This window comes from Ricinus communis, chromosome 7, assembly GCF_019578655.1.
Source record: "Ricinus communis isolate WT05 ecotype wild-type chromosome 7, ASM1957865v1, whole genome shotgun sequence".
Lineage (NCBI taxonomy): Eukaryota > Viridiplantae > Streptophyta > Magnoliopsida > Malpighiales > Euphorbiaceae > Ricinus > Ricinus communis.
In genome coordinates, this window is record NC_063262.1 from 6,015,631 (window position 1) to 6,029,810 (window position 14,180).

Consider the following 14,180-nt stretch of genomic DNA (forward strand, 5'->3'; position numbering starts at 1 on the left):
CTGAGGAAATATAATAAATGATAATGTTTTCTTTTCCCCTTAATATCATCCAATGGATGCAGCTTTTTAGACCCTTTAGGCCATCACTCAATTATGACTGCAAATTCAACAAATAAGTACTAAGTTAAGGTACAAATCAGTAATCTAATGTCACCATTTGACTGATCAGTCAGTAATGACTACAAAGCATGGTCACTTTCAGTATTTTTTTTCTTTAAGAAAATAAATAAAAACCCATCACCAATCAGTAATCTTAGTGTTATAATAATCATATTATAAAATAAAAACTCATTTTAAAGATCCCAATACAATACAACCCCATATGTCCTTCACATATGAGACGAATCAATAGAGGCATTAACAGTCGACAAGGGTCTTGAAAAACGTAAAAAAAAATATTGTTTTCTCAATTTTCTTCTTTTTTTTCTTTTCTTTTCTTCTTTCTCAAAAGAAAAGAGGTACCACCATTTTTATTTATCTTGGTGTGGTGCTAATGGTGTGTGGGATCTTCTGATCAGGAGAGCAGAGTTGGTAGGCAGGATATAATATTTTTATGCTGTTGGTATTTGGGTTTGGGTTAGGGTTAGGGTCTCTTCTATGGATTGGATCTATGTGTTGTAACTTGTTGCTTAACAGTGGTGGTGGGGGACCTTAACTATTTAGTCACTGCTGCCACTGCAAAAACTGGTTTTTATTTTGGTTGGTGGAGCTTTTAACAGCTCCTTCAGTTGACCACCAAAATTACCAATCTACTCTCTCTTACTCCGGCACTGGACATTGGTACGCCAATCATAGAGTTGGGAGGATAATTATTACCTAAATCATAGAAAAATAATATATATATATATATATGAAATTTTTAGATTTTATAATTAAATGATTGATTTATACTCAATTATTTAAAACAATCATTTATTAACATAAGCAAAAATGAATAAAAACTCTAAATGAAATCTAAACAGCATACCAAAATAGGGTGATAAAAGAAAATCGATAATACATATAATTAAATTAGAATTATTTAAGCTGAAGTAGAAAATTGATTAATCACCTATCTATTATTCATATATGTAGAATTTCTAAATAGATTAATAAAAGTATTATAACTAAATTAATTTTAGTGAATTATATAGAATTTTTAAGTAAATTTCGCATGGTAAACCAATATATTCCATAAGTCTAGAAAGCTCTTTTTATTTTTTTATGAATTTCTATTACATTTATTTCAAATAAAAAAATTACTTTATTTGAAGTACATTTAACACACCGAACATGGGGAATTCATCTTTACAATAAATTATATTTTGAAACAAAAAATAAATTTCTTAATAAATTTTAACTAATTACAATTCTAAAATTTTCAAGGCAACTTTCTTTTTACCTCTAGTAACCATTATAAATGTTATAACCGTATGCTTATAATTATTGATTTATATTGTTTGCTCATATCAATTACTTTGTGTTTGATGCAAGAATGCATTACCATTTTATAAATGGTAAATAACATTATAAGATCGGCAGCAGAATCAACAATGAAATGGTAAAAGCAAATAAAATTGCTTTTAGCCAAAAGCTTGTACTTACTTGGTCGTTTAGCTTATATCATGTGCTATACAAAGTAGTATGCTGTAATTAAGTCGTTCGAAATAAATCTATTGCCAAAATATGAAAGCCATGCACATAAATGTTATGTCTTATTTAATTGACATGTAATGATAATCTGGAGAATCTTGCTTCAAATCAAATGTTAGAAATATGAGATAATTAGTTCCCTTGCTTACTAATGTTTTAATTTTTTTTAATACCAAAATATACATTTTTATTGTATGCGATGTGAATCAATTCAATTTTTAATAATATGAGAAGGCGAAAGTATACATTAACATTATACACACCGTTTCCGTCATGTTTAACTTTTGGATAAATTATTCCGATGGTATCAAAGTTTTGCCACTTATATTCAAATAATAACAATTCTTCAATTTTTTTTAGTACCACCCATGTTATTTCTATTTAAATTGCTCAAGGAATAGTAGTTCTCATTGGGTCCATATTCCCTCAAATTATTGCTATCGTTCCTTAACAAAGCACGGGTGCGAATTAATTTAACCAAGAGCACGAATTACTTGAATTATTTCTAGTTAACCAGTCGTATTCATTCCTTCCATCCTTTTTGTTTTCCCCTACTTGTTGCTCAAATCGGTAATAATCAGAAAAGAAGACTTTGATTTTCGGAGTATGGATCACGCGAAGAGAGTTAATATCTCAGAAATGGACAATAATTACAGCAAGGGAGGATTGAAGACATATAGAGGGAAGGGAAACCTAAGAGGAAGAAGGGAAAAGCACAAAATAATTTGGCCCAATTTGAAGCAGAATGGGGCCATTTGGTTACTTGCACAAGTGTATAAATTTAACTTTGTTATTTGGTTTAATTATTACTGTTGTTTCTGTTTTAGCCGCCCTATACGTATTAACCAACAATGGGAGTTAAAAGCTTTGCCTAATAATGTGGATACAACAAGGTCAAAATCAAAACAAAAGAACATAGTATACAATTTAATGTAATGTGCCATGTGTACCACCATTGATCAATCATTTAGCCTATTGCCTTAGCTGCGGCGGAGACTGGAAGCGTTCAGTGAAGCTGCGGCTGCCTGTCAGTCTCTTCCCCCTTGGTATATTACAGCTGCTTTTAGCAGGTTATAAAGAGTATCTCCTGCACTAAACATCCTCCAGACTACTATCCACTATACGCATAATGTCAGCGACACAACAATGACAAAATGCTTTTGGAGCAACTCTAGTTTACATAAATTTGCTCTTATCAGTTATACCTGAATTCAACAAATGCTGCCAATATGCTTGGTCTTGTTCACATTGTAATGAACTGCAAGAATTTGATGTATAAATACAGTTACAGACATGTTACATTTTGTATCTAACTTTCTGAATCGCTTCTCTGGTGATTCCTGAAATTTTATTACTATGGTGCCTTCTTGTGATTCTGAAAAATGGCACATGAGAAGTATAGAATTAAATAATGATATCATTTTGAGGAAGTTTCATCTTTTGTATTATTGCAACAGCCTATAAAGAGCGGTCTCTAGCCGATTAGTAATTCTCTGATATGGGCATATCCTCCGTCCTTCAATGAGCTTTTCGGAGTTCAAATTTCTTAGTTCTTGAAATAAATTAGAAGGCCTACGTAATTAGATAAAGTCAGGCTGGCCTGTTGAAGTCAAGCAACGATGCCACATGCGGCTGTTAGGATCTACAGCCCGGGGATAAGAAATAACTTCAGGAATAGGAAAGTAGACATAGTGAGTGTTACATATGCCAACAGTGATTCCGCTATATCCAGCAAATGCACCATGGACCTGTCATAACCACAATTTCATATTAATATTAAATATAAATAGTCTACAGAGGGAGCTGGTACGCTAGCCAAGGATAGGAATGCAATTCTGATTTGAGAAATTTTAGGATCCGAAAAGACAGGAGATTGAATTAGCGTGATTAGTGTGAAAACAAAAACAATTTGGTGGCTGTTAAGAGTGCAATGAACAACTGAGGTACTGTAGCAGGCAAATTTTCAGGACAAAGAAGAGAAAGAACGAAATAACAATTGTCAGATATGTCTTCTAATTTCATAGCAAATTCATTCTTAGCTAAAAATAGCCTAGGAAAGGAACTCAATTGCCTATCTATTTGTGGAATCACTTTCCTCGTTTGCAACTTTCTCAATAGAAAATACTTCTAAATGGTAAAAGAATTTATATGATCAATATATTCATAATTAGGTTAAAAAAATTTCTAGTTTTTATTTTTTTCTTGATTCATCAGCATGTTTTATCAATTGAATAAAGCTCAAACAAGGCAGAGTGAGTTTAGAAGTTGTCCAGTTCGATGTGCTGTAATTCCGAAAACCATAGTAGGTAAATACTAAATCTCAATTAAACCTTAGTTACAAAATAATTGAAGTTCATCATACGGACTCTTTCCTTCATTGTGTCACATTCAAAGTAAAATGCATATATGCTCACATCAAGATATTTTCTAAATAAGATAATTGTAGTAAAAGCAGATACCGATAACTCTGAACTAAAGGGGCTAAGCTACTCAGATTAAGTTTTACTAAGTTCTCAAACACAAAAACTTACTATGAAAATTTCTAACCACACACCATAGTGTAGTCCATCATCAGTTAAACTTTAAAGTATGCATTGCATTACTACATAAAGATAGGAAGGGAAACTCACGGCATTTTGTCCAAGAACAGTACATAAGATTCCATCCGATGCATTTGCACGACATGCACGGATCATGTATGTTGGATCAATAAACTTCACATCCGCATGAACACCAATCTCCTTAAAATATTTCTTTGTCTGACAAAGAAAAGTATTTGATCAATATTGGCATCAAAAGCAGGCTGGCCAAGAACCAATAAAGATGCAGATAATCAAAGATTTATGACATGAAGAACTGAAAATCAATAAACCCATATATTATTTAATTGAGTTAACATGACTTCCATGAATAAAGGAAAAACTAGTCCTCCCTGTCTTCTTCCCCCCCTCCCCTTCACCATAGAGGGAGAGAGAGAGATAACAAAAGAAAAAGGTAAAAAGGATTTCACGAAGTATAATGAACTCATTATAACTATGTTAGACAGCAGAACCACCACTCAAAAGAACATTTGAATATGGAGTCTGTGCTCTTGACAGACATTAGGGTAATACCAAAGTAAAACATGCAGCATAATTTCAAAATTATCAAAGAATATATAGAAGGATTAAACTGTTTCAAGATTCAAGAAGACAAGAAGTATTTACTGGTTGTCCCGGGAAGGATACTTGCTACTTGATCCATGTAGTTCAATTACTAAATATTATGTAATATAAGACTTACAGTTGCATAAGAAAATAGACTAAAGTAATTCATCGATAGAAATGATTTGCAGCAAGACCTCCTAGAGAATAACAGTTCCATGTTATATTCATGCCAAATCTAAAAGGATAAAACATGTTAAATTAATGGAAATATGCATTGCTTCCTCTCAAGCAAAAGTTTAATTTTATAAATGATTACAAAAGCTTAAAAGAAGATGCAACTTAAATAAAGTGAAATGAGGGAAGGATAGTATTTCATGTCTTGAACAGTTAACTTGGCAAATGGCAGTCAGAAGAGCTCTCATAATCTGGCCAAAATGAAATTGCAAACCAGAATAGACGTGAATCGTGGGAATTAAGAAAACAGATGTATAATCCAGCCATTTGCATGTCATGCCAGCTGTCATTCCTGTGAACCTTGATGGCACCAAATAGCACTAGTGAACTAGATCCACTCACATATACAATCACAAACCTCTTGTTGAAGGTGTACCCCGAAATCTCCAAGTACAATGTTTCCTGACGCATCAGTAGCATTAGTTTTCTGAAGAAAACTCTGCATCAAAAAGAAACACCACTATGAGAATTATGCAATGTAAAATCATTTCTTTCCCTATAAAACATAAAGGAGACTGGCTCCCTCCTCCCCCACAAATAAAATGGGCTGCCACTCAAATATAAAGAAATAAATTACAAGGTTAAATTTCTGTTTTGGTGAATTTGCTGGTTCACAAGGAGAAAAAAGAAAAAAGAGATGCAACATTCTAGATCTACCAAAGTCACAAAGTACTGCCTAAATGTTCTCTCGAATTTAATTTTAAAGGAATTAAAAATTTGAAGTCCCAATAATACAATTCAATGAAATTGTTAAGCAACAATGAGAAATCAAAGCACAATGTTGTTCCAAATTGTTAAAAGTTATATTATCTCACATTGCTTGGTTATTGGGCTGTTATAGTGTATATAAGTGGATTGGGAACCCTCTTCCTTTGAGCTAACTTTTGGGAATGAATTCTACCCAAGCCCATTTATCATGGTATCAAAGCCGGCCCTTTGTCTGCGATGGTGGGTTTGGACCCGGCCCATTTGCATGTCACGCTAAGCATGAGGGAGGATGTTAGAAGTTGTATTTATCCCACATCGTTTGGTTATTGGGCTGTTATAGTGTATATAAGTGGATTGGGCACCCTCTTCCTTTGAGCTAGCTTTTGGGAATGAGTTTTACCCAAGCCCATTTATTATAAATCATTGCACATCCATACAAGAGAATGGAATTCTCAATAAACAACTAAAGGTTGCTCCAAATCATTTCAGCCTTCTGACTTATGTGGTTTAAAGATCAGTAACTTGAAACATATGAATGAATAAACTGACACTCTGAGGATAATGAATAAAAAACGAAAACCAGAAAAGAAGAAGTAAACCATGTAAACCCCCATCCAAAGCAGTGTTTTACCAGTCAATAGAATCTACGGTTCTGGTGCATTAAGCACGTGATAATGTTATGCATTATAAATGGATTCTTTGCGATGATGATTCTTTTTTTCTTTTTCTTTGTGTGGTAAATGCTTTGATACTGCAACTAAAGGACTTCATAGAATATCAATTACCAAAATGTACAAACTCTTTCCACGAGATGACATGAGACTCACAATCAATCAATCACCACGATAATTAGAAAAAGAAAAGAAAAAAATCAGACAGCACAGAATTAATACAAGCAACCATGAGGAAATATTTATTCATCTATAATGAGTCAGTAGGACAGAGGCTCCAGAATCCTGGACAATTAGGTTAAAGCATTAGATCTCAGATTGACTGCCTGGCTTGTAAAATGGTATCAATATGGTAAGCCATATTTTCAAAAGTATGAATTCTGAGCGGTTTTTGTAAAACAAAAAATTTGCCAAATGTATGGTTATGATGGATTATCCAGTTAACTTTGCTATAATCTAATTGATCAACTATATCAATTGCATGGCTAATAGTTGCACATAAGCATAATTATTGAAATTACTCAGCCAAATTATGATATTGAATTACTTTTATGAAGTTGCATGTACTCTGGAATAATCTAATTTAATGAACACTAATACCTATTGTAAAGAAAAAGAGTATTTACTAAAACATCAAATAGTGGCAACATATGTGATAAATGATTAAATTAATAAAGTTCGTACAACGCACCTGTCCAGCTCCCTCTGCTACACAGACGACAGCTGACCCCTTCGTCTCAATTAGGTATTTTAAGTGATTCAGAACACCATGAGGACCATGTAAATGGAAAGGTACCTTTAAGGTTTCACATATTGACAAAATTAATATAGGATAGACCGCAGCAATGGATTTTAAATTGTTATCAAGTATAAGTACCTCCGGAATCAAACAAATGTCGATTTGGCCGCTAGCTAGGGATGCATGCATGGCTATAAATCCACTACTACGACCCATTAATTTCACTATCCCAATGCCATGATAAGCACTATGTGCCTATGAAGAAAAGTTTGAGAAAATATTAGTTAATCATGTATATATAACAGGAAAAAAATTAGCCATAAGTGGAATAAATGTAATGTTACAAATATACACTGCTTGGATAACACTAATAATAAATAAAACTACCTGCCTACCTCAATATATGCAGAGTTTATTGCCCGTTGGGCTTCTTCAACAGCAGTATCGAAACCAAAAGTTTTATCCATCAACAAAATATCATTGTCTATAGTTTTCGGTACACCAACTACAGCCACTCTCAACCTTCGTTTACGACACTAAAATCAAAAGTTTAGAGGAGATAATACTCAGACAAAAACCAGAAAATGACATAAAGCAAGAGTTTACAAATCTAGGAAATATTGTTGGAAAGGTTTCAGGTGGAGCCTTGCTAAGATATCTGCTGATGTTGTTTGTAACAAAAACTATTTCATGCATATCAAAAACTCCATTATACCAAGTTGGAAGTGAACAAAATGTATTCATATCATAACCAATTCAGGAGTATCATTCTGATGCAGTTCTACCTCATGTGAAACTAAAACAAAATTCTGGAACCAGAACTTCAAAGGGGAGAAAAAGATTTCATTGGAACTATTTCAAGCAGTAAATGATGAAAAGATCATAAATTTAAACACTTTTCAATTCTGTTTAGTTTCTTTTGATTTCATTACTTGTTGCCATAACCTTAATGTTGGTAGCAATTCAAATGAAGAAGCAGAGCAACGTGAATAAAGGGTCAACATATCAATCTCAATTGACAATAAATATTCTTTTTTTTTTCATTGACAATCCAGATAAACTACTAAAATTTTATTTTCCTAAAACGTTTTCATTTTCCAGAAAAGTTCTTTCTTTTTCCAGAAAATTTCCTTTTTCTTTTACCGACCACTGCAAGATTTTTTTCTTATTATTATTTTAAAAGAAAAAGTATAAATAGAAATAAATATTTCTATTTATCAGTATTGAAGAAAAAAAAAAAAAAAGTTTAGCTAATTGAGCATGCTATGTAAATTCCATGTATACATCACTGCACGCACATTAAATTAGCCACAACTATTATCAACATTAAGTTCACCGCCCAAACTTATAAAAACAGGATTTGGAAAAAATTGAAAAATTGGCAAAGTTCAATATATATGTTTGTCTTTCATCAGATAGAATTTAGAGAAACTCTGTGGCAAGCTTCACAAATAGTTCATCCTCAAAGAAACATTATCTTCAAAGTTTTGGTAAATTAAGTTCGATATAAATAACGGAGCAAATCTTTATAAGCTAATAGCCTCAAGAACCTCGTTGTGTATTGCATTCGCTCCAGCATGGGTGCCGTTCCCACCTAACACAAAAAGCATGTTGATTCCTCTTTCCTGGTATTATCATGCAAAAGGGTATTAAAAAAAAAATATCAATGTCTAACATCATGAAGAATTTTGATACTAGGATTTAAATAAAAGCAAAGAATCAAATGAGCACCTCCATACTGTCCACAATGTCGCTAACATCAGGCCCTCCACGTGAAACTCCTAACAAGCTTCCACCAGAAAGATGAACATTTTGAACTACTTTCCTTGATAGCTGGTAATTACAGTGAAGTGAAGCTAGATTAACTGGGCTCTTTTGATTCTAAAAGCTTAAAAGAGATAGAAACATGTGCCATTGTTTATCTTAACATAATAAGAGATTCTCAAATAATAATTGAACCTGTGACAAACCATTATCATGAAAGAAATGGGAAAATACCAGCATTTCACTCAAGTCATTGTCTGAAAATCCTCGATAGCCAAAAGGAATCCCCACTATCTTTTTCACACCATAAATCTCAAGTGTAATAACAATCTGCCAAAATTCTAAACTGTAAATATGTATAATAAAAATAAACCTCAAATACTTGATATATAAAATAATATCCATCATTGTTTGGCTATTCTTAGTAATTTCAGAGGCTTCCAAGAGTTAGAAGATGCAACTTTTGATGCATGACTAGACACAAAGCAATGCACTTTCTAGAAAATTCCGAGTTCTGGCAGTACTACCAAAATACCAGAGAGTATAAAATATGGCGATTTATCAAGTAAAAGGAGCATGCTCCAAATAGCTGAGGACTATTAGCAGATTGGCATTTTATAATACAGATGGTCCTGACCTGTCTGATAACATCATTAAGACCAGGGCATAACCCCCCACAAGTTACGATTGCTGCCTTTACTTCTTCTGGTTTGAAGTATATTTTCTCCCGAGGCCCAGCTCGATGAACCCTGTGAAAATTCCATAATCATATTGATCACAAGATCTAACAAGTTTAGAATGAAACTATTCTTTCACCACCATTTAATATTAGAATATCATATTAGCAAATGAACATGATCAGAGCTAAAGTATTACTCTAAATATTTTAGTCATCATTTTTCCCCTGTTTAAACAGATGCATAGAGTAAAGAGAAGTGGCACTATTTTCTCACATGCAAATGGGTTATGCAAACAGGGGAATCCAACATTAGAATACAAAATAATAACCCTTGGGAGGTTTAACACATGTCTATTTAAAGTTTGCTGAATTATAAATACGCCAAATAAAAGAAGCCCATGAGTATATTACTCCATAATCTGGAGACTTATTAAAGTCCCTCAATTAAATGCTCTATTCACTTCACATTTTGCCAAAACAACTTTTAAGCATCTGATGCATCTAGTTTTTTACTGATTGATTAACAATTCACGAAATCACATGAAAGTAGAATGCTTCTCCTTTTTATTTTCTAATCTAACTTTATCAGAAATGAAGCTCATACTAGGGATGATTATGTACATTCAGTTGCCTGTAACAAGAAGACACGAGTCTTGTTTTCTCTTTCTTTGCGCTTTTTTCATATTCAATAAAACATGCACATTAATTTCCTTAAGCAACTGTTAATTATTCTCTCTGAAGAAAAATTTACAGAAGTCAGCTTGTGATCTTCAGTTATTTTGTGCTTAAAGTCAAAACAACTATCCTTGCAACAACAGTCGACCTATTATGATGCCTCCGTGTAGTTCTGGTTTTACGCTTTTTGGGTCATATCTACTTCCATCATCCAGCAAAAGAAATTTAACAAGTATATCCTACACTGCTGAAACTACTACAGAACATAGTGAAAGTAACTAATTGTACTTGATGTCTGCAAATGCAAGCATTATCCATTTCTAAATGTGCATAAAAGAGTTGAAATGCATAATTACCATTGTTCAACCCAAGTACAATCAGGATCAATGCACTCAGCTCCTGCAGATGTTGGAGATGAGAAATGTATGACCTGAAATAAATATAAAAGGAAAAGAGAAAAGAAAAAGAAGCAAGCAAATCATAACATGTCTAAACATAAGCTGTTTATGAATAAGAGATCACAATCGCAAAACATTGTTTTAGCAGTTTAAACCGTCCCCAAAGTTTACTTACTAATATCACATTTAGTCAAACTTAAAAAATTCATCAGCAATCTGATTTCGATTACTAAAGGGACATTCTAATGATGTGATCATTTAGTTCAAATTCTTGCAACACTCACCAAAGATTGAGCATGAAGAAGAAAAAATGATTCAAGAAGTCAGAACAATTGCATATTTTAAAAGTATAAAATTTTGTCATGGACAAAGAATGTTCATGCATAATTCTGTTTTGTTTGCGAAAATCGAAGGAGGGGGTTGAAAAGCATGTACCTTCAAAAGCACCCTATCATTATTGTTAATATAACCATGCCACTCCTCATCAGATGGATAACCATCTGCAAAATCCTCTGTAACTGGAGTTCTGTCAAATAAATAGAATCAGTTGATCATGGCAGTAAGTGGTTTAATCAATTTCTAACTGAATTAACAAAAAGAAAAACTAACAATTCAACTAATCTTGATAGAAAGCAACTGAGAAAGAGACCTGATCAATTTCTACACTGCAACTTAAAAACATTAAAAAAAAAAAAAACAAGAGCAAAAAAGAGAGGAAAGAAAAAGAAAAGGAAAAGAACCTCATTTTGAGACAAAATGTGGAGGGAATAGGGTCAGCATCAGGAAATACATCAGTAATATGAGGAATATTAAAACGTCTCTCGAAATCTTTCTGATACTTAATTTTCCAATCAGGATCACTAAAATCAATGGATGGAGGACTCTGCTTCCGAATCTGGGCGAACACGCCACCTCTTCTTTTACCATTTCTACTCGAAATTTTAGAGCTCAGTAAAGAGAAGCCATAGGAAGAAGGAGCATAAGTTGTAGTAGAAGGACAGGTGAGTTTGGGACAGGCGATCCTAGTACGCGAAACACAGTCCATCAAACGCTTTTGTAAAGTCAGAAAAATATATAAAACAAAAAATTTTCCGAGCGGGAATGAAAATGGTTCCTGCAAATTTAACAATGAAATGCAGTGATCGTGTAAATGAAAACAAGAGAGAGAGAGAGAGAGAGAGAGAGAGAGAGAGAGAGAGCGAAGACAACGAGGGAAGGAAACAAGAAGACAAATCAGTCCTAACTTGTTCTCTTTTGCTTTTAACGTGGACTAATTTCAGTACAATTAAAATTCTTGAAATTTCTTTTTCTTTTCTTTTAATTTAAAATCTTGGATAAATTTGAGTAGTTGAATAAAAATGTAGTTATATTTTAAATGTTAGGATAAAATTATAAATCTATGGTATGTCTAAAGAAATTTTTTTTTTTTATCCTTAAGTTGTATTTTAATATTATAAACTTTTTCTTTTCTTTTTGAAATCTAGACTTATTATATTATAGAAAATATATTATGAAAAATTAGATTTAAAATAATAAAATGAAGCCGATTTAAAAATATACACTGAATTGAAATTTCTTTTAATGCTAAAGAAAGACATAAAATAAAAAATTATTAAAATATCATTACGACACTTTATTATTATAAATTTATCTTATTAATTATAAATAAAATAATTAATATTATTTTAAATAAATTATTATTTTATAGTCATTCTATTAAAATTTATAAAAATATTTAATAAATAAAAATAGTATATTTAATTGATTAATAACTCAATATTATAGTATTTAATTATATTAATCTATTATCGAAATAAAAATAATACATATTTTTACAAATTTATACAGTAGAATACAGTTATAGTATTCAAATTATAGAACCAATCTAGACTCCAAAGCTAAAATTAGGCTGAATTTCATCTTTATTCAAAATATTATTCTATTTTCATTAAGAGAAGTAAAATCCTTAAATATCTAAAAAAAATATATATGATATTACCAAATGATATCATTTGATTTGCCCTAATCCAAATATGCAAACAATAAAAAAATATTGTTAAATTGAATTTTAAAATAAAATGTCCCTATTATAAATATATATACCATAATCAGTAAATAGATTCTACGGAGCTATTGATTAATTGATAAGTTCTATTATATATATTGTAAATAATCAGTGGTTAAAATTTTGTTATTTAAAAAATAATCACCTATTTCTAAAATTTAAATTTAAGTTATTAATAACATTCAATCACTAAATTGAAAACAAAAAAAAATAGAAAATATAAATATAATAAATCATGTTTAGGTTAGATATTAAACATATCAATTAGAGAACTTTTTTCTTTTCATTGAAAAGCAATGCTGCAATAAGAAAGGAGTTGCTTAAAGTGAAAAGGCAAATCTTTTCATTCAAAATAGCGAAATAAAAAAGCACGGAAAAGCCAATGATGAGTTAAAATGTAAATTTGGTAGATACGTCACCCTACCCTATTGCTCAGTCACCGCACCTCATTGCATCACATTTTTACGTCATTTGATTTGCGAATTCATAATTTCTAAAATTAAATTAAATTTTAAATTTTAAACTTTTTTATGATTTTATATTTTATAAAATTATTTAATTAAATAAATAAATCATTATAATAATTAAATTATTAAAACACCCTTTGCTCTCTATGTAAAACTTATACTTCTTAATATTTTTTCTCCCAAAATGTCTTATATATTTGGTTGTATGGTTTATATCAACTTTTAGCTTGAATTATTATTTTTGCTTTAGGATATACCGATATAAACATAGACAATTTATGAAATAAATTAAAAAATTAAAATTATTTTAAAGAAATAAAAAAATTCAAGGTTATTTTAGAAATAAAAACTTTATTAATTATGAATCAGTAATTTCACTTTATGTGACTTACAGATTTGGTTTTAAATCCAACTTTTATCATATATACCAAATATATTAGTATTTATTAATGCTATGATTTAGTTAAACAATTTGATATACCTAACAAACTGTGAGATTGTTAAATCTAACATTTACCATATATACCTAATATAATATTATTTACTAATTTTATAACTTAATTAAGCAATCTCATATACCAAACGGACTGTTATATTCTAATTTATGCCAATACAACACACTAAATTAGCAATTTTTTTTTATTTTCTTTCTCCTAGATTGCACGAAAATTATAAATAGGATTACGTTTTTATGTCGGACACGTTTTAAACACTAAAACTCTTCGAATACTTTTCAGAAACTTCAGAAAACGTTTCTAATTATTTTTTATATTTTTATTTATTTTTAGAAATCTTAAAAAATTCGTAAAGATCTTCCCATCTAATTGGATTTCATATTTAAGAAAGATTTTTAATGTTTTTTCTATTTATGCTTTCTATTTATAAAATTTTTAGTTTTTAGTCATTCTATATTTAAAAATCTCTATATACATGTTTATTTTTTATATATTATTTTTCATTCTTTATAGTAATTATATGATTGTCAACATGATCAATTATATT

The 14,180-nt window shown here is 30.9% G+C and overlaps 1 protein-coding gene across 1 annotated transcript; it reads right to left on the reverse strand.

The window, feature by feature from the left end:
- Window positions 1–2,807: 2,807 nt before the first annotated feature.
- LOC8267060 (ATP-dependent 6-phosphofructokinase 5, chloroplastic) lies at window positions 2,808–11,872 on the reverse strand. Its single transcript, XM_002530656.3, has 13 exons — window positions 11,387–11,872; window positions 11,082–11,172; window positions 10,605–10,678; window positions 9,532–9,643; window positions 9,129–9,224; window positions 8,862–8,963; window positions 8,681–8,755; window positions 7,526–7,666; window positions 7,269–7,385; window positions 7,083–7,187; window positions 5,371–5,451; window positions 4,263–4,391; window positions 2,808–3,380 (listed from the first exon to the last, which is right to left on the reverse strand). Exons 1-13 carry the CDS (start codon window positions 11,689–11,691, stop codon window positions 3,213–3,215), a joined length of 1,596 nt encoding a protein of 531 aa, XP_002530702.3. The 5' UTR covers window positions 11,692–11,872; the 3' UTR covers window positions 2,808–3,212.
- Between the last annotated feature and the right edge of the window lie 2,308 nt (window positions 11,873–14,180).